This window comes from Cuculus canorus, chromosome 1 (genome assembly GCF_017976375.1).
Source record: "Cuculus canorus isolate bCucCan1 chromosome 1, bCucCan1.pri, whole genome shotgun sequence".
NCBI lineage: Eukaryota > Metazoa > Chordata > Aves > Cuculiformes > Cuculidae > Cuculus > Cuculus canorus.
In genome coordinates, this window is record NC_071401.1 from 182,395,145 (window position 1) to 182,421,758 (window position 26,614).

Consider the following 26,614-nt stretch of genomic DNA (forward strand, 5'->3'; position numbering starts at 1 on the left):
GAAAGAAATCTTTGACTAATTCAGCTGTTACTGTAGTATTTTTTTTCCATAAAATTTGATGCTGCTCTTGCATTGCTCAGATTTCTGATGAAAACAACGGCTTAGAAACCTGGAACATGCTTACCTGTTTGTGAAAGACCTCTGACTTGGAGTACTGGGAATTTAAATCTTTCTTTGGATTTTTGTGGATGTAGTAACAAAAGCAGGAGCTGCAGGTTTCATTTCCAATGTGAAATTAGTTTTGCTTTCCATTTATTTCTTTGCTGACTGGTCATTTGCAGTGATGTTTCAATGTGATGTTCGTAATTTTGTCCAAATTGTCCATTGCAGTAGATTTAGGTGATAAGTTTGCAGTTTGAAGCAGTTGTTTAGTGTGAAAGGTGATGCCCTGATACAAAGCAGAGCTTTTCTATTCTGTGTACACTGATGTACCTGATTTTCACTAGATTTAGGTGTGAGACAAAAGCAGTCTGAATGCTTGAGGTGCTTGTAGTGTAAAGATCAAGGCCTGATACAGGTAAATCCATCTGCAGCTACTGAGTATGAGGTCTTACAAAAATGGTAGTAGTTTCTGGTAGGTTAAATAGATTAACTCTGGAATGATTTTATTCCTTTTGTCTCATCTGTCACCTTAAAACACCTTTTTTCCTCTTGAAACTGCTGATTTTTCATACCATAAGTCCTGCTATGACTTATTTCCTGTCTTCTGATCAGGATGAGTAGTAGTGCTAGTTCCGTATGTGGGTTACAGTCCCTTGAGCATGCAATGATGTGCCAATTCCCACTTTTTCTGACCCTCGGAAAAACTGCTTGGCCCAGAATCCGAAGGAGACTGGCACTCCGGTCCTGACAGTCTGGCACACCTAGTCCAGACAAGACAGGGTCAGCACCAGTAGTTTTGGGAGGTGGCTGCAGATATTGCAAGTGTTATTCTTACCATTTTAACTGGAGAGTGAATGCCTAGCTGCCATTATTTTTGTGTGGCTTCATCATTTAGGAGCCTGCAATACTGATTGTGCTGCAGAAAACAGATTATTCCAACAGGTTATGGATCTGGTCTCAGTTATTCATGATTTTTTAATGGAGGTTTGTTCTCAGCTGCAAATCCAACTTAGGTTAGCACTTCAGGCTTGTTGAAACTATACGTAGTTGTGGGAAGGAGATTCTTCACCAATCTCTAGTCTGTAAAATGACAAGTGTACTATATCAATAGTATTTTTCTTTCATTCTACAGTTAATACTGATTGTGATTGGCGCTATAACAGTAGTCTCAATATTACAACCCTACATCTTCCTGGCATCAGTGCCTGTGATAGCAGCCTTTATTATGTTAAGGGCATACTTCCTCCACACTTCTCAGCAGCTGAAACAACTGGAATCTGAAGGTAGGAGCAGCAAAATTGGTAGACTTCTAAAACCACAACAAATCAATTGAGATTTCACCTCTTCTTCGGCTTTCCTTTTGCGAGGTGCCATTGTCTATGGGAGCAGAACACATACCTCCTTAAAGCCAGTACTGTTAATGATCCATCCAATACTGAGTGCTCTGCTGCCAAAGAACAATGAAGAAGACCTTTTTAAAGCTGGGCTTTATCACCACTGCAGCTGAAAACAAATAAAGTCCTGACATACAGTTTTCTTGAGAGTAAATATACCTTGGGTCAGACTTGATATGTGCCCTATGAATCTGTTTCTGTATAAGAAAAAATTAGAATGGATATATCTTGATTGCAAGTAATTATTTTTGAATAAGTTATTTGACTAAATTTCCTTCCTCTCCCCTATTAAGAGACTCACATGTTCCCAATAAAGCACAAAACCTTGTTCTGAAGTGTGAGTTTGCAGATCAAGCACCGTGGCCTGGCTTTACCACAAACTGGAAGATCCTCAGCAAATCAATCCTGAATCTTAAACACTGATGATCATCTTCCCTTTTACTTAAGTGTAACTTAAGTGTACTTCTGAAGTTCCTTAGATATAAATCAAAATTTCTTTGATGTTCACAGGGATCCAGCACTGGCTCACCACTTTTTATGTAATGCAAGATCTGCTTAAAATTGTCATGTCAATACAGAGGAATCCAGAGCATTAAAGCATTCTGGCTGTGCTAGAAACCTTCACTGGGTGGAGTTACCAGAATAACAGGAATTCATTTTAGCTGGGGAAGAGCTGCCTTTCTCTTGTGGCATCTTACAGCAGGCCAGGAGCTTCCCCAAGTAGTACACTAACTATGAAGAATTATTATGATCCCTTCCTGGCAATACATTGAATGAAATTTCAATTCATTCATGCACAAACAGTCATTGTATATCCTGTGCTAGGATTACTTCGGTCATGTATTCCAACAGCATATGTAAATTAAACACTCTCAATGGTTATACTGCTGTGAGTTATAGATAGGGCTGTGTATTTGCATTCTATCAAAGGCATTTGTTTATGAGTGTTTATGATGTTTCTAATTTAAACACTTTACAGCTCGGAGTCCGATATTCACCCATCTTGTTACAAGCTTAAAAGGGCTGTGGACACTGAGAGCTTTTGGACGGCAGCCGTATTTTGAGACCTTGTTTCACAAAGCTCTGAATCTACACACAGCAAACTGGTTCCTCTACCTGTCAACGCTGCGCTGGTTCCAGATGAGGATAGAAATTATTTTTGTTGTCTTTTTTGTTGCTGTGGCATTCATCTCTATCATAACTACAGGTATGGTGACTTTATTGGAGTACGGAAATGGAAGTCTTCTGCTTCTGTTTAACAGCTTGGCTTTAGAAACTTACAAGGGAAGTAAATCATTCCAACATTAAGCATACATTGGAATCACTAATTTGCATGTGTCATAATAGTAAACACAATTTAATTAACATTAATTTACACCGTTATTATCTGCAATCTGATACTGTAGAGGACTCACTGGAAGAAGTAATCTGAAAATAATATCTGAAGAGACCAAACTTCGCTTTTCTTGACTGTATTTGCTGTAGAAGTAATGTCATGTTTTAAACCACGTTAATGTAATGATCTTAGTGTACTGAAAAGCTTGGGTGTTGGTTATCAAGTATATAATTCAAAGTTTCTTGGTAAATAGAGGTTGATGTTCCTCTCATTTTCAAATGACTAAGACAAGCAAAGTTTTATTGATATTTTAGTGCCAAACTAATAGCAGAACTAATCATCCAGTTCTCAAATTCCCATCCCACTGACACATTTTCTGGTGTGAAGTTTTGCAAATTCCATTCAAAATGCCTTCAAAATTGGCTCGCCACTCCTAGTAAACCCAGTACATGACTAAGAATCACTCTGTACCTTACTATCTCTCCCTTGTATTTGAAATGCAGCCTATGGCTGGCCAGGCAAAGCCAGTCTCCAGCAAGCTTAGAATAGGAGGTGAATGTCCCCAAAAATGTTGAATTCACTGATGAATTCGTTTCTGTGGAAAAACTCAGCATGTTTAGCTACAGGTTACTTCAAATATGGTTTTAAAATCACAACAGTTTTCTTATGTGTGTATTTGATTCTCAAGCATTATTCTTCTTCTCCCAAGTTTTGACTGAACTTCATGTGCAGGTTCAGGATGCAGTTTCAGTGCTGTAATCACTGATGAATTTGCTGATTTAGTGGAGGAGGGTTTTGGTTCTAATAATATCCAAATTTCATTTGGTCATACTTCAGTGTTGAAAAGAAGTTGTTAAAAGTGTACGTTTTATCGAATACTTTAGTGCTTATGAAACGCTATCCTCTATTTCATGTACAAGGAGCTGCCCTGCATCTTAAAAAATATGTAAAAATTGAACCACACAATTACTTCTGTGTGGAAATAAACACCTATGGTACTTTTGTTACAAAGGAGACTTAATTTCCCTGACATTCATAGGGAAACAATATCCCCTGCTGCCCTTCTTATTTTTTACTTTGTGAGCTTAGTGATTTTGGGTTTTTTTTAGGAAAACTGTTCTTTGTGTTATTGTCTTTCTGGATATTTTATTTGAGAAAAGGGGTTAGAAGCACATTTTTAAAATGTGAAGATTCATCACGTTGCCACCTTTGTAAACTTTACTGTTACAGATAATAGATCCTTGGAGCAGCACTCATTTCCTTCTATCAACTTTCATGAGGAGTGTTTTGCTTTTATTGTTTACTTTTATAATTACTCTGATAATGAGATGTCTGTGAGAAAAACAGGAGGAATTTTGTTAAGAAAGCTGTAGAAGAAATGGAGAAATCATAAAAAGGCATTTGGCTTAAGTTCTCAATTCCATTTAACATATAGGGAGATTAAAAATCAACAGAGGAAGTGTAAAAAGCTTATATTGTCTTGTATGAACTCATAAATGAAAATCTCTGGAAAATTCCATACTTGATAGAGCAGATAATTACAGCAAAAGAATTTATATTTGTGCTTTTGTGCAACGGTGAGAAGAACTCTCTATCTGTCTGAGAAATGAAAAGGTAAAGCAGAGCAACTATTTTGAATAGTTTAAAATTGTTAGATCTCATTTTTTCTCTGCCAACCACGATGAGGGGTTCTAGTGAATTCAGTGCCAAAGCCAGTTGTTTAACTGATAATTAAGACCTCAGTCCTTTGCCTAATTAACAAATCCGTGTGTTCTTCATGAAATAAGAGAGAAGAGAATGCTAATAAGATACACATGCTAATTTTCTGATTTCTCTTGGCTTTTTGTCTGCATGTAGATTGAATGTGTTTTTATTTCTGCAGGTGATGGACCTGGAAGAGTTGGCATTATTCTTACTTTAGCTATGAACATCATGGGAACCTTGCAGTGGGCAGTAAACTCCAGCATAGATGTGGATAGTTTGGTAAGCATAAAAGGCACTGTGCTGTACTTTCAAGAGAAACTACAGGTGTTCAGTGAGTCATTTTCAAATCTGGGTATCAGGCAGAAAAGTTCCTCTTATACCTTTTATAGCAACTTACTGGCTTTGGCAAAGCACAAACTGAGTTTCCTATGTTCAAAACTTTTCCTGGGATAGAATAGGCAGGCAGCAAATTGCATTTGAGGATTCACATTGCAAGTGTAGCAGTGATGGGAAAAAATCAAAAGGTTTGGAGTTGTTTTATTACGATCATATACTTTACCAAGGTGTACAATATACCTTACTCGGTCTTCTTAGGAGCTTCGCATAACAGATCTTGATAGATATTTTGGAGCTCCTTCCACACAAAATGAACAGTGATTTAAAAATCTCTCCTAGACTTCTCTGGGGGTCTTTTTCTAGCTTTGTTTAAAATAACCTCTGAGACAACACTTTGAAGTTGTACATGCCTACCCCTTTAATTTGCATAGCTAGTGCATTAGTTAGGGTCAGCTTTAAAACAGAATACTTCACAAGTGTAACTCATCGTTGCCTATTTTTTGAGATAGGAGAAGCAAACAGGAAACTCATAAAATGACATGTTTGTTCTTGCAGTTTTCATTGTGCCTTAGTTTAAATGCATGAGAGTTTTAGACATTACTTTCAAATGTAATAATTCTCTCTTCACACTTCAGGCATTCTAGTATTTCTTTTAGACAGAATTCTTGTAACAATGTACAGTAGTCTTATAAGCCAAAATAAATTTCTGAGAGAAAATGATCTCCCACATCCAGTCGTACCCTCTCTGAACCCTAGATTACCTTCTCAAGACAACTATTTCAGTACAAACAGCTTTTACAGCAGATCTGGGAGACCGCTAAATCCTGGTTAGCTGAACTAAGTCGTCGTTTAAAAATATATTATGTAGTTGGGGCAGACAGTGACAGCGAAGGAATATTTGGCAGATCGATGTGTTTTTTCAAATAAGCGATTCAACCACCCTCATCCTGAAGAAAATCTGTAAGAGCTCCAAAACTGGGAATTAACCACTTAAAACATCTCTTGTTTTAATCTCTTGTTTGCACGTGTGGCTGGTGGTAGTCCAGAAAGCTGATTGCCATTCAGGGACACCAATTGTTTTATGCCGACTCTTTCTCTCCTGTTAGAACAACCTGTCTTGAAGGGCTTTTCACTTTGTGAAAGGGCTTCTTTGCTGTAGCTGCAAGACATGAAGAACAGCAGTTGTGTGACTGATAATATAAGTAAACATGCTCTTGGTAAGGCACGACGGTGACAACAACGTTTGATCAGCTCTCCTCTGTAGACTCTGTTTTAGTCCTGTGAGGCATAATGTGATCACTCTAACTGTAAAAATCTGTATAAGAATCATGTGCACATATTATACGGCTAAATAGAAACTGAAGGTGTTTAATGAGAGAAACAGAGAGTCTTACTGTAGGATGCAGAGGGTACTGGACACACCAGTGCTTTAATAAACAAGAAATTCCCCTTTTAAAAATTACGATGATGTTAAAATGTCATCTATTAGTAACAATAAGGAAGTAACTCTCCTTCCCCTGAAAAGAAAGTCTCAAGTTGCTTCAGATGTTTTTGAGTACTTTTCTCTGTAGTAAAATAAATGACTGTACCAGAGCCCAGGTGATACCATATTAATGATAGCCTTCTAAGGTGCATCAATTTATAGGTGGATGCTCTGGACTTCTTTCAGCAGTGGATAACTGCCTAGCCCCATCCCATGGTTTTCCAGGTAGCCCAGATGACAAGCTAATAGATATGGCTGGCAGGATATTTTTCCTGACGTGTAAAAGCTGCTCCCGTGCACAAACAGATATAAAACTGCTTCACTGGGTGATGCAGATGTTTTGTTGCAGGTTTTTTGTGTTCTCTGCATTTAGCACTTCCCCTCTTTAAAGTCTTTTACAATTATTTGGTTACAGGTGTCCTGCAAAGGCTTGCATGTGTGCCTGACTTAATAGCCTATTTGGTTATACTCTGTTTTCTCTCAGGGGGTACTTTGAAGCTTCCCACAGGACCAGATTGACCAGAATTGACACTTTGTCACGTGTCCCCCTTTACAGATATGCATGCACTGCTCTAGATGATGTCACTCTTACCCTTCCTTGAGCAGCTGTGACATCCGTGCTTACAAGCCTGCACACAATCATGCCTGAGTGTACAGCACAAGGGTAGGTAGCAGTATTGGGTGGTCAGATAAGCTGCAGATTTCTGCAAGTGGCTGCAACCCATGTCCAAAGACATAGCTGCTGTAATTAGTATATAACATTAAGGTTGTACCGAGTAGTTTTACAAGGCATGCAAGCTGCGGGACATCAGTGAAATAAAGGCAAGCAAAAGGACAGGAAGGCAGAAGAATAGGGAATGAGGATCATGTGAAGAAGGGAAAAAATGTACTGGGAGAAGTATAGGCCAAACAGATGGGCAGGTGGCAAGTTTGTCTTTATTCCAAACAATCTCCTTCTTCAGCTTTTCGTGACACTGGCATACATATTGAAGAAATCTGAGTTTCTAGCTTGGATTTTGTTTTCGCGTACGCAGATATTCTCTTTGAAGCACTTTCTGTTGAACTCGTTTGGCTCTAACTGAAAAATCCCCATTGTCTTTTAATACCCATAATGATTTTGGCATTTCATTCTCTACACATTCTCTACCATTCTCTACAGCCCTGATACTTTATCTACTCTGCTTTTTTTTTTTTCTTTTAAAAAAAACCCTACACCTGTGTGGTCACTCTGACAGCTCTCCATTGTTTCCTTTAAATCTACCACTTAGGATAGATTTATCTTTTCACTTTGATCATTTCTGCTATTACATCTTTAGCTGGTTTTCAGTCTTTATTTTTATCACTCCAGGCAGTCTTATTTTTTTTTCCTTCATAAGGAAATAGAAAATAAGTTTCCCAGTAAGTCCTGCTTTCGCAGATGAGCATTGACTAGTCCCAGTGGACTGTTTTAATGCTTTATAACCTCCTCCTTCACTAGTGTATCCTGCAGTAGCAATGTTACAACTGGGAAGGACAACTCCTTTTATCAGGCAAAGAAAAAATGCCATGCTTTTACTGTTGCCAAGATTACTTATGTAAGGAGATACAAAAAGAATCCCCCAAAGAGATATTAAAACCACACTTGCTAAACCTCACAGTGCCCCACGCTTACATCAGGGATGCTGAAGAAAGAAAGTGGTGGAGAAGAGGACCAAGGCAAAAATTAGGGCTGTAAAAAATAATGGTGCTTTTACAGCTGGCTTTCATGCTTTTGTTTTCCCATGCTATTACTTCTTTGACCTTTTCAACTAGTTTTTGGTCTGTTTGTTTGTTTTTTTTAACTAGGACATGATTTTCATACACTTTTTACTACTGTCAACAAAAAAACCTGAGAACAGTATTAATTGCCAAAGTTTAAGTAGACTAAATACTTGACTGTAAAGTCTGCATCTGAATGACCGTTGGTGACAGAGGTCTTGGTCATCTGGAAGGGAACAGAATAAAAAAAAAAAATCTGTTCTGCCTGCAAACCAGTGGGAGAAAGAGCCAAAAATGCAGCACAAGTTTGACATGAACTAAATATTTTATTTCTGCGGTTTGGAAGTGGAGTATACATCCTATAAGTGCTGCCAAAATGTAACAGCAGAAGATGTGAAACCTCAGTAAAACTGTCTGGCCTGCATTGACCCAGTCTTTGCAGTGACTCACTGCACAGGGGTTTTTTACCACATGAGCCATTGGACCACCCTCTCATAGGATCTCTCATTTGCACACTGCACTTTCCAGACAGCATGTTTTTGAGGAGATGGTGTCTTTGCAATGTGATCGTTGAATACTATGTGTGTCTGGTCTGGAGAGGGTAACTGCTCTGTTTGTAGCAGATGACATAGGGCCTGATTAAATTAATTGTATTAGATTACTTGTAAAAGAATTACTTCTTCCACTCTCTGGAAATATACATTACGCTATTATATTATGAATTCTCCTTCAACATTGAGAAGAGTTTAAGTGATATTAATGAGAAAGTAAATTAAAGAATTTGCAATATTATTAAAATCTCAGTAAAATACAATTAGGCAAAGCTAAAAATAGTCTATTATGCTCTAGACATTTTTAGATGGAAGCAGTAAATATACTCCTTTATTCTAAAGCATTAGTTAAAGAATGTGAATATAGCAGGCACATTGCTGATGGGAATAATGGGTATGAAACTTGCTGTCACCTACACTATACCTGTCATTATGAATGACAGAAGATTTCTACCTGTGAAAGGAAGAATGGATATCTTTGTAAAATGTTACTGACTTTTATGGTGCATTCTGCCCAAATCTAAGTCATCATTCAAATAACAGAACCAGGAAAGCATCCTTTTGAATTGATATAAAGTATTAAGCTGTCTAAAATATCTGCATGCACGATGTGACTGATAAATCTGTCAGGAGAGCTGGGGGACAGATTTGAAATTTTCTGTTGTGAGGGAAGGCTCTTTGTCCAGCTGGCTGCATAGTAGATTTTAGCTGTTTTGTAATGGTAGGATCTCTTGGGGAATTATAGGGAATCTCTCCCTTTGTTGATGTTCAGAGCTCTTGAAAAAGCCAAGAAAGACCTTCAATTCTGATGTGATGCTATTTCTACATAGATAAGATTTCTGAAAATCTTACCATCAGAATGTACCATCAAAGACGGATTGAACTAAACGCATAGTGCTTACTGTGGGATTTACTATAGACAGACAGGAAGAAAATTGGCAGTCTCATCCAAGTCTTTCTGTTTGTATCAGCAAAATGAGATGACATTCATATATCAACAAAATGAGATGACCTTCATGTATCAACATGATGATGACCATGCCTTTCCATCTTGTACAGTAGTTGAAATGGAAACTGTAGGCTTGGATGTTAGCATGGTTTTCAAAACTTCTGTCACAATTCTCTTTCAAGATACTGAGATGTAAGCTATGATCCCAGCATTTATTTGCATTTTATATACATTTGCTGCCATGTGGAAAATCTGCCTAACTATTTCAGTCTGGATCGAAGGGCAGGAAGGAGTGATACTACGTCAAATAGAATCACTTTGCAGAAGGAATACAAAAGCAGTTAATCAAGGTCAAAGATGTACAGAGGGTTTTTAGTAATCCCACAAAAGAGAGATATATTATGGGGAATGCGGATTAGAGAAAAAATGCTAACAATAAGGCCCAGATATTCCCTGATTAGTACCTGTGCACGTATCAAACCATTTATTAATTTATTTTGCTAAATAATTTCTGACTGATAAGAAATGACACTATCTTATAGTTTACTGCAATTTACATGGACCAAGACAGAAGAGAAAGACTGAACAAAATCAGAGTTAGACTTGCAAATGGCACAAATTCTGCAGAAATGCTTGATCTGATTTTTCAGTAAAAGGGCTGTGTTTAATTTGGGGAGTTGAAAGTGGAACAGAAAGAAGAAATGGGATTTACAATATCTGAGGTGGAAGTTATATGCAAAAACCAACCTAGTTGTGGGCATGTAGCTGAAGCATCTGAATTAGAATCCTAGCCTCCCTCAATTTCCTATATAGTTCGTGGAGGGACACATACATTACCTGTGAGTTAGTCCGTCTAAAATTGAAGTCTTTGATTAAGTGTGATTGGGTTCTGCAGTTGAACACTTCAGTTAAACAGGTGAAACTGAGCTGGAACAATGCTGCCCCATGCGCACAGGTGAGGTGAGACTGGACATCTCACCTCAGGGTACAAGAAAAACTGGCTGAGAAGCTGGAAAACTGGTAACAATCACTTCAAATTAATCCACCCAGCTGGCAGAAGTGGTAGCATGTGATAGAGTAACAACTGTCAGTTTTGGTTAAGAAGGAGAAATGAGTAGACATTGATGCCACCATGAGTTTGTTAGTCTGATGGCAGCAGTCTTTAGAAACTATTTTGAAGAATTAATTAAAGATGCACTGCTTACAGATTGAATTCACTCAGGTTTGCTGACATTAGGACTCCATCAGACTAACCCGATAACTGTGGTTTAAGATACATTTTCCAGACAAAAGTAATGTAGTAGATCTCATTTGCCTTTAGGAAAACACTGGCTGTGGCTCTGTTTCAGAAATTATATAAATGAAGGAGATCAGGATTATTACAAGAACTGTAAACTAGTTAATGACTTGTATGGAAAGGAAATGGCATTAAGCTGCAAGGATTAAGCTGTAGGGAGGCTACTTAGCAAAGATTAGATTTCATTTTACTGGTTTTTTATACTCTCAACCAAGAAAAAAAAATGGTATTGAAGAAATCTGCCAAAGGCACAAAGCTGAAAGGCAATGTTAGCATGAAGGATGCTGGGAGCCGAAAGATATCAGGTGACCTTGAATGGCAGGTATAAAATAAATTTCAGTAACCAAGGTGAAAGGCTTGGATTTAGGAACTGGTAAGAATAACCTCTTTTGTAAATAAGGATCTTCTCAGTTAGAAATGGCTAAGATGGAGGAAAGCTTGGCTGACCACTGCTCAGTCGGAGAGTGACTGTAAGATATAACTGTGAAGAACAGAGCATATGATCCTAGGATGTGTTAATTAATATATGCCTAATGTGAATAGGAAGGTATCAATGCCCTTGTACAATGTCCTTGTGAAACATTATCCAAAATGCTGTGCCTGGTCAGACATGAAAGATTAATTTGAACTGGAAGAAGTTTGCCTTTGGAGAAGGAGAACAGATGTTAAGAAGTTTAAATTGGGATTTTCTTTAGTCCTGGAGAATAAAGGATAGCTGTATTTAAGACAGCCCTCCATAGATTGACGGGGGAAGTGGCTAGGAAAAAGAACTATTTAGAATTTAAGATTAATACGTTTACAAGAACAAATTGGCCCACAGACTTAAAAATATGTTTTCTGACCACCTGAGCAGTGAAATTCTAGCGAAAGAGATGAATTAAGTATTTATTTATTGACCCTTGACCCGTTTTAAAAAAAATAAATAAATCAAGAGGCTCTCTTCTAGGCCCATGCTCCTTTGAAAATTCATCAAGACTGCTACTAGCAACTTCTGTCTGAAGTTTATGAACTAAAGGACTTCATTATTTAACCTCCTATGTATAATTATGGATATTAAACAAATTATCTTGCAACTTCCTACTAAGTTTTTGGTAAAAACTAGATAATTTCTCATAACTACTCAGATGCTTATCTCTGATGATTGTTACTCTTTACTTCGTGCTACTGCTTTACATCTTTCAAAATCCACACAGTCTGATGATCTTTGGAGATCAATCATTATTCAAGGAAATTCAGCTTTTGGGCTGGGCAACCTCTTACCAGAGGAAGGATTGTTTTCATGATCACATTTTGTTTGTATAAATACAGATCACCTATATTTTTTCAAAATACATTTCTAAAGGTAGAAAGATCTATTGTGTCCATTTGAAAAGGAAACAAGTGAAATCACATGTTGGACTAATGTCAGTAGTACAAGAACAACAGAAACTAGAGATCTATACAAGAAGCATTCTAACTTCCAAATTATATCATGGTATAACTTACCCAGAAAAGAGACTCACTGTTCTGGCTAGGAATTATGAATAATTTGTTTTAATTTGTTTTGACAGCTAAGTATTAATTTTAATTAGAATATTGTTTATTTTGCTTCATAGATGCGGTCTGTTGGACGAATATTTAAGTTTATTGACATGCCAACTGAAGAGACAAAAAACATTAAGCCGCGGAAGAATACCCAGCTTTCAGATGCCCTTGTAATTGAAAACAGGCATGCGAAGGAAGGGAAGAACTGGCCATCCGGGGGCCAAATGACTGTGAAGGACCTTACGGCCAAATACAGTGAAGGAGGAGCTGCTGTATTAGAAAACATTTCCTTTTCAATAAGTTCAGGACAGAGGGTGAGATACTATTTTGTTATGTGTGATCTGACTTCTATTAAGCTTCACTATAGGAGTGTCATTGTAAACCCATTCGTTGACTAAAGAGTAGATTGAGTTCGGAACGGTTTGGTAAAGGAAACTGTTGCAACACGAAGTAATCATCTAAAGCAGCTGAAGAACAGAAATGTCTTGATTCTCTTCTCAACAAGAGCTCACCTGTAGGATTATTTGCTACAAATGAAAAAAAAGGCAAGGAAATTCTGCCTCTGTTATCCTAGAAGTCTTGAGGCTATCTACACCTCAGTGAAGCAGAGTGAGGAAGTTTGCTGGCCATGAAGAGCAGAATATGCCAATGAATACATAGGCAGAAGTTCCCCAAGTTGTATTCCTTTGCCTGAAGTCGTCCGCCTTCTCCTCCAGTGGAGAGAGAAAAGCGGTGGTAAGCGCAGGTGCTGGGGCAGTCTGACCCAGGTGGAGCAGGGCGTGAAAGAATACTGGCTGCTGTGCCAAGGGTAACACATCGCTGGCTCCAACGGCAACAGGGTGGAGGTGCTGTCTCGCCCGTTCAATGAAGGCTCTCTGAATTATTATATAACAAACCATAAACGACTCTATTCTTCAGAAGACTGGCAAACCTCTAATTAATCCTCGCATGTGTTTGGGGTGACATTCAAGAAAGAGCTTTAGATTCAGTACAGCAGTTAGGCAGATGTTGAACATTTTGCTTTAAGTTCATTCTGAAGAATTGTCCTCGGGGTGGGAGGTAAGGCTTGCACGATTTTCTGAGCCAGAGCCATATGGACAAAGAGGAGCTTTTAACTCTCCCACATAGATGAGAAAACAGTTTCAGTGACAGCTCCCTGGCTGTGCCACGAGGCAGCTCGTTGCTCCTAGTTTGGACAGCATCAGTCTCTGCCAGGTTTGGTTTATGTGAACTGAGTGTTTCATCTACTAAGTTTGAGGGCACTGAAATTTTGAAACTGGGGGGATCTGTCTTCCTGTAGCACTATCCCAAAACTGCTCTGCCTTTGGAAGAGAGGCACCTGTGATTCCTGGAGCGTGGAGTTGTGGGTGCTGCTGCAATCTGGTGGATTTGCTTCCTGGAAAATCCCTTGAAGCAATGGAGTGTGGAAAATGAAAGATACTTTTATCCTGTACAAAGTCACAACAGAGCAGTTGAAACAAATATCTTTTGTTCAATGACTGTGATTTAGGAACTCGATCCAATTTCAATGATGAACCCTGAACTCAGAGGTAGTGTTTCCAGAGTTGGAGTGTACTCCTTGAACTGGAGAGGATTTGCCTCTGCTCCATAGGGAATCATGTAAAACAAGCAGGAAAGAGAACTCTTATCTGCCGAGGGGGTTGGTGCAACACAGTGCAGAGCTTTGTTTATCTGGTTCCGAAGCACTGTTAAGGGAGGCATGCCAGGCAGCAGGAAAAATCCTTTCTTCACCTTGATGTATATATTGTCACCCTACAAAAGCAGCCCATGTTCAAGACAGTTCAGCATTAGCTCTGTAAAACCCAGCTGCTGGAAAAGGCAGTATCTCAGCATTTGCTCTTGGTTACTGCAGATATTTCTTGTTCCAGTGGTAGGTCAGTGCAATCCCACAAGGGAAACACAATGTTCACAAAGACCCCCTTGTATATTATATTTCTTCCCACCTCTTAGGTAAGTAAAGGCAGCACCAGATGGGTGGGTTTACATTGCTGCCTGGAGGAAGGTAATGGCAGCACGCTATGACCACAGCCCTGCACCCAAGATACCCGACTACTCTGATCGTCTGATCAGAGTTAGTCCCTCTATTTTGAATTACATGGAAATGAAGTAGCTTGGTAGTGTGATTCAAGTGTGTGTCCTACTTGCTTTTTGTCTGCTGGATGGGGTTTTGCTGTGGAGGGTTTCATAGCAAAAGAAAAGGGAAAGGCAAGAAGAGCTGAAGTAATCAGTACAAGATAATATATAGGCAAATTTCTGTTCTTCAGCTAGTAGCAGGCTAACAGATCTTTTTACTTAGTTAATTGTAACAAAATAGAGTCTGGCCTAGTGTTTCATTCAGCCCTCGCTGTAGGATTTTATCATTCACAAATGAGCAATATTTACTGTCCCATTTGGATTTTTCTCCACTGCTGGAATCTCTTAAGTGTTTCTGCCTGGGTCTGTGGTTAATGTGTGAGCAGTATTAAGTGTTTGCTTTTATGATTTGCTTTACAGGTGGGTCTTTTAGGAAGAACTGGTTCAGGAAAAAGCACTTTACTTTTTGCATTTTTAAGACTGCTGAATACAGAAGGGGATATCCAGATTGATGGAGTCTCCTGGAACACAGTCAGCGTGCAGCAATGGAGAAAGGCATTTGGAGTGATTCCTCAGGTAATGAGGTTATCATACATTTGTAAGCATAATTATCTTTAAGCTGGAAGTTAGTTGTTTTATGCAAAGAAATAGAAACAAAAAGCAAAGATTTTGTGAAAAGGGGAGTGGGATGGATGGATGCAATGATTTGCAACAGACTCTACCATTTGAGAGTTTCTATGCCACTCACACAAGAACTCTTCCAGAAATGGGGAGATACATCACTCTCAGACAGAAGTGTTTGCAACTTGGCCTCTGCACCTCTGAAACATTTTGCATGTTGATTCAAAATAAGAAAAAAATACGATCAGTGATGTTTTCAACGACAGTTTTCTAAAGCCCTACGTCATGTATTATGGTTAATGTGAATACTATACATTGCTTCTTTCCCCTGACAAGCCAGTAGCAGAATTATTGCTTTTCTCATATTTTACTAGACCACCAGCTGATCCCCAGCTTGGACTCAGCACTTATTTTGCTGTCACCTCTCATTACCATGTCATGGTGTACGTATAAGGGAGCACTTCATGTTATTTATTTTTGCAGCAGTCCTGGTATATGAGAATACCATTTCAGAGATGAAACAGAAAGCAGATCCTCGGTTGGGTTTAGGCACCCTAATACTCTTGAATAACTGGAACAAGAAAAATAGTCTAAGAAGGAGAAAACAATTAAACCGAGGGCTTCTGACTCCCTTGCAAGTGTCCTTGCCACTGAACATTAGTTAGACATGTGGGTTATCTGTCTCAAAAATGAACTTCATTGGCTGCATGCAGTAAGACTAAAAAGTGATCACTCTCTATAAGAGGAGGAATGAAAACTAATGTGATGAACTGCATCATTTTAATGCTATGGGGCTTTTTTTGTTGTTTAAAGCTGTCTGTCCTTCCAACAAAAGTGATACAGGAGTAACATGTATTTGCCTTCACAGCTGACCTGTTCTCACTCTTTCTGTCCTCTCTTCAACACTTTCACATCTATCTATTCCTGTAAACTTTTATTTATTATTGCTGGTTCAGTTCTGCGGCATAACTGTTGGTTGTGAGCATGAAAAAAGTCACCCCTTCAGATTAAGGCAAATGTGCAGTGAACTGCAAATGCAGCTTCATCTATTTAGTTTGGAGGACAGATATGTCATACAGCTGTCTTCCAAAGGGTGGCTATGTAGGATGAAAGATGATTTTACCAGCATTAGATATGTCTCCATTGGGAAATTTTCCTGGTATAGCTATACAGCCAAGTATAACTTTCTGTATTGGAAAGGACCTCCCTGTCTCTCCCATAGTCATCCGTTTGCTCTCACACCCATCTTTCTTTGGGATGTGGTTGCCCAGCTTTCTGTCTCCAGCAAGAGAAGGAATATGTGGACTGAAGAGAGAACTGAATGCTTGGTAAAAAGTAGCCTCCTTGCCCCAGTGAAAGTTACGATTAATAATTCTCATAGCTATGTACTCACTATGGAGTCACTAATGGTATAAAAAACATTCTGCAACCATCAGCAAAATGTGAGAGGTATTTATCACGCAAGCAGTGTAACTTGCCCTTCTGCTAGTGAGGTGTATTGTTAGTTCATTGTTAAAATTACACATTTAGTTCAGTTTTCAAGTCCCTGATACATGGATCAATGCCAAAAAATCCCAGCCCTCCATTCTCTGGAAGGTCAGGGAAGTTGCCAGCCTTTTTGCGTGCTTCAGCTCACAGCTCCTGTCCCAAAGCCTTGCCAAAGAACTGCACATTATGCCTCAAAAGGTCCCACATTCAGAATGAAAGTTTATGCCAACACTTTACCAGCATGAAAGAAAAATTGCATATGCCACCCTGCTTTTCCCGGACAAACAAAGGGAGCCTTTTGTTCTTTGCCATTTACCTACAGATTCAGAATAAAAGAAAAAACAAAAACAAATAACCGAAAAACAGTTGCCTTTCCTTTCCTGGGAGGCTGACCTACAGCAACTCATGGATATTCACTGTCTCCAAGAGAGGAAGCTTCACTAATAAAAGAAGAACAGAGCTCTACCTGAGGCACGCTTCCTCGTGAAGACTTTCCAGTGCTTTCCTTTCCTTCCTTTTCCCTAAATTTCCAAATTCAGAAGAAAAGAAGTGCTTGTCCTCTATGAGACCTTCATTGATGTGCCTGCATAGCGCACACAGTGTCCTAACACACTGCTATCTGCTCTACAGAAGGAATGCTGGAATGGCCTGTGGGATGGTCAGGGATCACGCTGAGCTGAAGCAAAGACAAAAACCTGTTTCTTTCAGTATCTCAGATCAAGCTGTCAGCACTTTACAGTGGTGTGAAGGGGTAGATCATATAAAGCACATTTCCTGGAGCGCCCACAAGGAAGTTCTTTCCTGTAGCTCCTCACATGAAGGCACTGTACGCTGCTCCTACAGGATGTTTGTCATTCTCATGCAAAGCAATTGCTCCAGCAATAACAGGCTGTTTGATGTATAATCCCAGCCCAACATCCCCTCTTCCTGGGCAGTCCTTTGTGATGCTCCTTCTGCAAGAACTTCCCCACCACATTTCCAGGGTGAGGAAATCCAGCTGCATCTGATTCCAACACACTGAAGCTCTTTTGCATACAGGTACTAATGTAATTTCATCTTGAAGCATTTAACGGAGTCAAGTGGAGAAAATGCCTTCAGAAATTTGGCTTTGAATGGAGAACAGGAGACCTGAAGTAAATTTTCCATTAAAATAAATGAGGAGAAACGTGAGACCCATAAGGTGCTCCTAGCTCAAAGGAAGGGGATGACTTCTTGTGTCTCCTGGAGTGTTATTACACTGCATCCTGGTGGATCTCACATCATTTTCTACTTATAAATAATCCATATGGATCTGTGTGTGCATCAAGCTTAGGATGAAGAATAGGATTACTATAGTTTGTGGGACTGACAGCTGTCAAAAAAAAAAAAAGAAATCACTTTTGTCCTTTACTTAAGAAGGGAAATTCTGCAATTTCTATGTTGTAGTTCCAATTTTTTAGCAGCTATCTCGCTTTGTTCATTATATCTATCTGTTTCTCTACCCGTTTGTCTTCAGCACTGTTTAATCACCTCTCATACCCTTCGAGGCTGTTCATTTTCAGAGGCTGCACGGGTGGCTGTTCAGCAGCGTGGCAGGGCACTCCTGCACAGTGCAGCCTGCTGGGCACTGCCACTTCCCAGAGGTGATCCTGCAGAGGTGGTCCTGCAGAGATGGTCCTGCAGAGGCTGAGTTCCTGCAGGGCATCGAGATGAGTCTGCATCGCAATAGCAGGGAGCATCTGCTGCACCAGATCCCATGCACAGAGCACCTGGGGATATTAATTAACAACCCCACATGCTCATTTCAGGTAGTATAAAGGTTGTTTCCTGCATCATGGGTTGAGTGTTGCCAGGAGCACAGCATTTGTGTTTGCCAATAGGCTTTACGGGAGGCAGAGTTTTTAGCATCTTCAGGAGACCGAGAACATTATAGAACTGGTCCCCAAAATACTTGCAGGTCTTCATTGCTCCCATGTTCTTATTCTTGTCTCTAATAATTTTGATGCCAATGTAAAGTCCCTAAAGGATACTTAGGAAGGCAAAACCTCTAATAACCTAATACTAAAGCATTCACATAGCAATTTGATTTTATTTCATGTTGATATTGTTACTGTAATATATACAACGTGGAGGAGGCTACGTGGAGGTTGTTTTGTTGTTTCTCTAACTTCTCTGCTCATGCAGCTGGTGTATGGTTCCAGCTCACGTTGCGTTTGCTTTCCAGCACTGGAGCATACGGGAACAGGGGTCCACACATTTGGCTATGATCCTGCACACGGATTGTCTTTCATTGCAAGACCAGCTACTCACACCTTGGCAGCCTTTTGACAACTGATCCTTTACTCTTTTGTACACATTTGCTCAGGTCCTCCAGGGTCTTGGTTCTGCACATAACACTTACATCACTTAGGAAGCTTATCACCATGAGCTGTGCGTATCCCACAGCGTAACCAATACACAGAGGCTCTAGCTGCTGAGGGGGTTTGCTGCCCTTCAGAGCGGTTGGTTTACAATATTTGGAGTGGTCAGGGCATAAACATGGCCATACTTGTGTGCCTTAGTGTTTTGCTTCTGGGTGGATGTCAGGTCAGAGAAACTTATTTGTTCTATGTTCACACCCATTATCATCCTGAGTGAATTTGAACGAGTGACTGAGAAGGAAATGGTTGCAGATCTGATGTGTTGTGCCAGGCATCCATTCCCCTTTCCAACACTCTCCTAATTTCTACTTTTTCTGTGTTTTTAAGGAACACATAAGACCATGGGATTAAACATCAGGGTTTTCTTCACTTTATACTTCAAACTTGTAGGATTTTGGGGGTTTTGTTTTCTGCTTCTTTTTACATGGACTTCAAACTGCCCACACGTTTTACGTGGTGTTTACTCAAGTGAACCCTATGTGATTTCTAATGAGCTGGGAGGAAGGAGGTGTTGAAATGGAGGGAGAAATACCAGAATTCAGGACAATGAAATATTTACTTTGTGAACAAAAAAAAAAAAGTACTTTTGGGAATAGCTTGCTTTTATTTGAAAGCACAGTTATGGGGAATAACAGCAGTTTCTGAAGAAAGTAGTACTCTTTATTTCCCTGCCAGCTGCACTTCAGCAGGAATGTTATTCAGCCCTATCTTCTTTAAAACTGGTTTGTTTAGTTAACTATTCTTTAGCACTGAGAAATGAAAATACCTATTCCATTAGTTAAATGTATGGTGCTCAGACCCACGTCTGACACTGTTTCCATAGCGTTATTATTTCCACCACACCCACTACTTGTAAGAATCTAATCCTGCTGCAAATAAGTCACCTCGCTTATGCCACCTAACCTGTGCAGGGCATGGGAAAAGGGCTGCACTGTGCTTCACTGAAGCATTCATTGTTATTAGCAATCATGATTATAAAGGAAGGAGTCCACTCTTTCTCCTTGTTTCTATTAAAAGTGGACTTCTGGCTGCGTGGACTGCTGCCTCCGCTGCAGCTCGGTTGGTGTGGTGCTGGCGGTGCACTGAAGATATCATCACATTTAAATCCACTCCACTGACTGCCGGGCACCACAGTGCCGCTGCTTTTCTCCTCTGGTCTCTTGAATAAGATACTTCCTTCTTTCTTACACCAAAGAATTTATTGTCAATGGTTTACATCTCTTAATAAAGCAAATTGATTAATGTAATTTATTTTAATCTGCCACGTTTAAACTTTTAATTAATCATAATTAAATGATTAATGTAAATATGGGTATAAATCACTTCGAAATCTGATGAAAGAATGCCAAGTTCCCAGGTTAGGTCAGGTGGAAATTGTGGTAGAGTGGCCAAACTCTGGGAAAGTACTTGCTAAGTATATTCACTCAGACATTTTCTGCTGGTACAGTGAGTCCTTCACTGCTTTCGGTAGCGTTTGGCTACCAAAATTCCGCGAAAAGATGTGGTTGTGAATCACTGGCATTTCAACACATTTTCTCTGAATAAATATTTCCTTTAGGAAGACAAAGAAGAAAATAATTGTGTCAAATCTTTCCTCTTGGTATTTGTTCCGTATGCACAAAGAAAGGGCAAGCAAACGGTAGTATTTCTCAACAAGACACATTCTTTGAGAGCAAGTTCTCCCTGCTGCACGCAGGTGCACCTCACAGTATAGGAAGCAACAAGTCGGTTTTATCTCACAAGAAATGTTGTGCAACCTCATTGTCCCTTGAAGAACCTCATTTCCACCAGAATCTGACACCCCCACCCTATGTAAAAGGAGATGAAACAAATATTTAATTTTGTCTGAGTCATCGCTTGTTGAACCACGAAACATGTATGTAAGGGATGTTCACTTTAATCTGCTTGCCTAAACTGATGAGAAGAGCGGAACTGAGTAGTAAACTTCAGTTCAAGAAGGATGCTCTTTCAGAGCCAGGAAATGGACATCCACTTCATCTTGTGTGGTGGAAGGGAGACACGGGACAGGGCAGGGGGAGAGCATGGGTCGTAGCATCTGTCGGGGAAGTCTGGTATGAGAGTGGGTTGTCACTGAATCAGACGCGAGTTGGGTCATTGTGTGTCACATCTCAGTGAGATGACAGTGAAACACAGAGGAAAAAATCCCTTTTCAGACAGAACTGGGATGTGGTGAAGTGTTAAGTGACAGAACAATGCTGATATATATTTGGCTACAATTGGTTAGAAGAAGAAAAATTCATTAATGAAAACCAACTTGGGACGCTGACACTGAATAGCAAAAAATATCTAGGGATTTTCTTGTCTCAAAATAAAATTATGGGAACAAATGCTTTGGGTTACTGATTTTTTGTTTGTTTGTTAGTTTGAATATGTTTCACATAATAAAATGTAAAAATTAGTTTTCAAAAGGCTTGTTCCAAAATGGATATGCAGGGAAGCGTTTATCTTGAAAATTGCTGAAATGCGATTTTTTACTGTTTTTCAGACACATTTGGGTAAATTTTTGTTGAGACAATTGCCAAAAACTGAACATAAAGATTTTTAAAATCTTTTTTTTTTAACAATGTTTTCCAGAATTTTTAATAGCCTGCAACCAGCTGTATCTGGTAATGGTGGCAAGTTATTCTTTGTATGTATGCTTTACAAATTACACTGCTTTACACGGTGTTTAGGGTATCTATTTACCTGTGTCTATATATCTCTTTTTTCTCCTAGAAAGTGTTCATATTTTCTGGAACTTTTCGGATGAATTTGGATCCATATGGGCAGTGGAGTGATGAAGAAATATGGAAAGTCGCAGAGGAGGTAAACTGTTCAATGTTTACAGCAGAGTGCAGTGCAGGTCAAATAATTGTCATATGTAACATTTATACAGAGTCTTAGGGGAAAAAAGGGCTGAGGAAAGATAATGCTATGTTATAAACCATGTTTCCTTATTACCTAATAAAAAGATGCCTTTATCAGAGATTTATATATATAAACAGCACAGTCTGGGTTATGTATGCAGTGATTTAGTGTATGTGAGGTTTTATGTTTGGCTCTGATGGGCGACCCTAAGAGAAAAAAAGTGAAGGAAGCTGATACAGCAAAATGTCCTGTAAACTTTTCTCATTTTGGTGTTTTGCCAAATATATGGAATCACTGGAAGTTTTTCTAGCAAAATGTGTAAAGATGACAAGTAAACATTTTGGAAGCCATTAAAAAAAGTGAAACGTGTCTGTGGCCTGTCCTAGAAATAAGACTGGTGTTATGGCAATAGGATTTTTTTATATTCAGCTTAGAAAAATCTTTCCATGATATATTTTCTAGTTATTGCTCTTCTCAGGCCAATGTAAAGCCAGCTGAGAAGGAGCACTCTGTGGCATCTCGTTATGTGCTCCTTCTGTCACAGGCAGCTGCCTCTTTCATGGAAAATGAGTATTGTGGAATATTAGATTTTATGAACCTGAAGGTTTTCTTCTAATTTTATGTTCAGGTTTTGGTAACATTTTTGCTTTCAAATTCCTCAAGATTAGGGGCCAGATTTTTACAGTTCTGTTTCTATATTCAGCTAAATCCCATGCATTATGGTTATCAGGTGCCACCTATTGGTTTTGATAGTGCTTAATAGGTTACACATAGGGTGCGTAATTCCCAGAGAAAAGCCAGATGAGAGTTATGAGAGGGAAAGGGCTGTGCCCTAGAAAGCAGATTTCTCTTTCCAAAGTCGAGATGACCTAATTAATGCAGACTCAATAATGAATTGGTGCCATTTTCCTTGTTCATAGCAAATCTCAAATATCAGAAAATGCTTACAAGCGTGGGAGTTAACCAGAAAGCTTCCTCCTTTCCCATCCAGGAGGTTAACCCTGTGTCTGCTCTCTTCCTTGGGTTTATGTGTTCGGAAAAGGGGGAAGTAGACACTATTGATGACTAATTTACTGACGAGGAAAACCATCATGATGTTCTTGGTTAAACGATACAACAACAGCTTTTCGGCTGGTCCTAGCAGAGGCAGTGAGGTGCTCAGTACCGTGCTCCTCTGCTCCTCTGAGCCCGGGGAAAAGTGGAATTCTTCTGCTTTTGAAGATTGTTTTCACTGTGTACATGAATCAAGCCTGGGATTTTGAAGAGCTAAACCTTACTTACATCAACATGAAAAAGAATATTTTGAAGTGTTAATCATTAAGGAGCTTGGCAAGTTCATATGTGTGATACAGAGGTCTTCATTGCACAGGCGAGAGTGCAAAGCAAATAGGAAAGAAAAAGAGCTGTAGTACTTTTTAGTAGGAGTAATTGGATTGTTTACAAAGTTCATGCTCTTGAAATCTGTCTCGTTAGTGGCAGTCAGTGTAACTTTGAGAGCACAGTGCAGAAAGAAAGTTAACTGTCAGCTTATCCCCCTGACTCATTTGCTGCTGAGGATTTAGTGAATACTGCTGAGATAAGCATCCACTTTTTATTCTCCTCACAACCAGCTACAGAGAGCAAGGCGCTGTCTGAACAGATGTCAGATATTTCACTTTTTATTGCCCTTATATTGTAGCACCTCAACCTGTCAGACGTGTCTCGTTTTGAGCCTAAGTTTTACTCTTGCAGTCAGCTGTCTGGACCCTACAGATACATAGAGAGATCTGTGCAGTTTTAAGAAGAAAAGTAGCTTTTCCAGCCATTAGTTGCAAGTTTTCATTAAAAGACACAGTATGTGTTCAGAAGAGGAATGAGGAAAGAGCAGTGGCCTTAGTTTGCTTGTAAATAAAAGTATGAACTCTTCAGAAATGCGACAGACATACCCGCATCCGCCAGTTTAGTACAGTTTCATGTAAAATGGAAGCACAGAGGTGGAATTCCTATTTTTTTTCCCCTGGAATGAAAATTAATTGCAGATCAGTAATGTTTCAAAAATCCAAGAGGGGCTCTTCATAAACCACTGGGGTTGCCTTGTATTTTTATAACATCTCTGTAAACACTGCTGATTAAGCCAAGGAGCGTGGTTGGTTTGGACCTGAGGGAGATGCAGAGCTTTGCTTTGAGGTGTTCAAAATGCATTTCCCAAAGACAGCAGAAAGTATCACTGGTAGAAACAGTCAGAAAATGTCTCCTGAGCTGGATTTCAGTTTCTGGTCCAAGCAAAGCAGCTTCGCTTGGCACAGGCAACCCTCTAAACGTTTTGTCAGCAGTGCTTGAGGAAAGTCTGTGATACCATTAGTGTGAACAAAGTGTGCAGAACCTTCGGGGCAGCAAAAGGAGCAGATGGAAATGCTCTCAGAGCCAGAGACAATGGCCGGGGTGACCTGGGCTATTTTCTCTGTTGCTGTAATGTTGCATGTGAATTTTGATCATTTCTTTTTACCCTCCTAGTAAGCAAAGGGGCTTGGTTTCTTTTCAAAAACTGCTTTCTTTAACATTTCCAATGGCGTACATCATGCTGGATAAAAAGTTTCAAATACGTTGCTCTCTCTACCCTGCTAACTCAGAAACTTTTAGTCAAAATGCCAGAAGTCATTGTATGTGACAAACAAATGAAGTATTAGCTCTCAGCTAAATCCTCAAATATTGTAAGAGTCAAATATTTCAGTGCTTTTCACGTCATCCAACTATTGGCTTGTAGCCTTTATAGGACATATTCTACTTTTCATCAATTTATGTTTTCTCTCTGCTGTCAGGAATGAAAGGCAAAGAAATTAAAGGCATTGATTGTCATAAGGTCAACTGGATCTCACCGAGCTTTCTTGTCCTTTTTGTTTCCGGCAGGTTGGGCTGAAGTCAGTAATTGAGCAATTTCCAGGCCAGCTTGATTTCATTCTTGTGGATGGAGGTTGTGTCCTCAGTCATGGCCACAAACAGCTGATGTGCCTTGCCCGATCCGTTCTCAGCAAAGCTAAAATTTTGCTGCTCGATGAACCAAGTGCTCACCTGGACCCTGTGTATGTTTTGTTCATTTGTTCTGTCTTTTAATATGAAATGAGAAAAATCAGCGAGGCAGCACAATTACCTTTTGTAATTTGTCTAGTCTGTTACTAAACCTGATTTCAGTAATACTGTTAGCAATTGTCCATGGAAGGTAACTACTTTCCTAGCAGAAGTGCAGCACACTGAGACACTGCAGAGTGTTGGCGTCCACGCTTGTGAGTTTTACAGCTTGCAGCTAGACTATTAAATATTATCAATAACATTATAAGCTGTGCTGGCATGTGCATTGCAGTCTAAATGGGGATGCTTGTCTGCCTTTCAGAACTTCCCAAGTCATCAGGAAGACTCTGAAGCATGCGTTTGCCAACTGCACGGTGATACTCTCCGAACACAGGCTGGAGGCAATGCTGGAGTGCCAGCGATTTTTGGTGAGCGATTCTCAGAGTCTCACATACTGTTATTTCATTACATTTGATGAATGTGCAAAACACACCAAGCAGGACTGATGAAGTTGGCTGGGTTGATGGGTTCGTTCAGGGCAGTTGAGCAATGTAGTTCCCTGAAGAAGAGCAGCAGGCTCCTGTTTGCTCTTTCATATGAACTGTCATAAACATCTGTGTTCAGATGAGCTGGGACACATTATGGAAGACCTGCATTCCTCCTTTCAACCAGGACAGTTTTGCAGGTTACCAGGCTGCTGATCCTAGTGCCTTGTCTAGATTGGCTCAGGACAACCAGAAAAGTCCCAGCATCTCTCGGAGCTTGACCATTGCTCATGAGGCTCCACATAGCGGAGGGATTTCCTGAGAAAGCGTCTGATGTTCAGAATTGCTGATTTTTCATGAAACCTCTTGATTAAACCTTTCTCATTTAATCAAGGTGACAAAGTATTAAAGTCCTAGGATATTTCCTTTGTTATATAAAAATGGTTAGCAAAGGAAATAAAAGGCAAGCTATGTTATTGTTGTTAAAAATTCCTTCCTTCCTCTGCGTTTTCTTGACTCTTCCATAGGAGAAGACCTTCATATCTTGGGTGTACAGTTAGCATAGCAGGAGGAATACATTCTGAAGTTGAAGTGAGTGAGTCTATAGGCGGGTTCTGCAACCCTTTGAGCGTGCTGCTCCTGTGCGTGCAGCCCACAGCCCACGCTGCTCTCAGCTGTGTTGGCAGAGCCCCTGCAGGCATGGAGCTCCTGCCTGGAGTGGGTTTCCCTCCCTCTGGACCATTTAGTAACAGTGCTGCTGAAAACTCTTTCTTGTCAGACCTGTGCCCTCCCCTAAGACGTGCTGGGATTGCCGTGCCAGCGGCGGAGCCTGCTGCCTGGCAGGGGAGGCTGGCGCAGCCATACAGGGCAAACCTGTTGTCTCCTTCAAACACAGACCAACAGCGCGTTCTTCTTTGGTGAGAAGAAGGCAAAGAAGACCTGGCACCTTGCTAGCATCTGTCTCCCTCTGCTTGTGATATAACTGGTTTTGGCAGTTAACACTGTCTTAACCTGGCAGGTTAGCAGTGCAAGAAGAAACTGGCAAGCCCAGCAGCACTTTGGAACTTGAGCAATAGGCATCTTTTCCAAATGTTAAAATTGTAATGTCTGTTTTTATTACTGCAATTAGAAATTGCAAACTATAAACCAGTCTTTTCCCATTAAAAGATAATCTCTTATGTCTCTTCCCTGCTCTGTTGGC

At 39.8% G+C, this 26,614-nt stretch overlaps 1 protein-coding gene across 1 annotated transcript in view; it reads left to right on the plus strand.

Moving 5' to 3' along the window:
* The window catches only part of CFTR (CF transmembrane conductance regulator), an 86,510-nt gene that overhangs the window by 58,479 nt on the left and 1,417 nt on the right, over positions 1-26,614 (plus strand). Inside the window, exons 19-26 of the mRNA XM_054056732.1 lie at positions 1,235-1,385; positions 2,476-2,703; positions 4,715-4,815; positions 12,485-12,727; positions 14,928-15,083; positions 21,752-21,841; positions 24,770-24,942; positions 25,251-25,356. Of these exons, the coding sequence (XP_053912707.1) occupies positions 1,235-1,385; positions 2,476-2,703; positions 4,715-4,815; positions 12,485-12,727; positions 14,928-15,083; positions 21,752-21,841; positions 24,770-24,942; positions 25,251-25,356 (1,248 nt within the window). The remainder of the gene's footprint in view (positions 1-1,234; positions 1,386-2,475; positions 2,704-4,714; positions 4,816-12,484; positions 12,728-14,927; positions 15,084-21,751; positions 21,842-24,769; positions 24,943-25,250; positions 25,357-26,614) is intronic.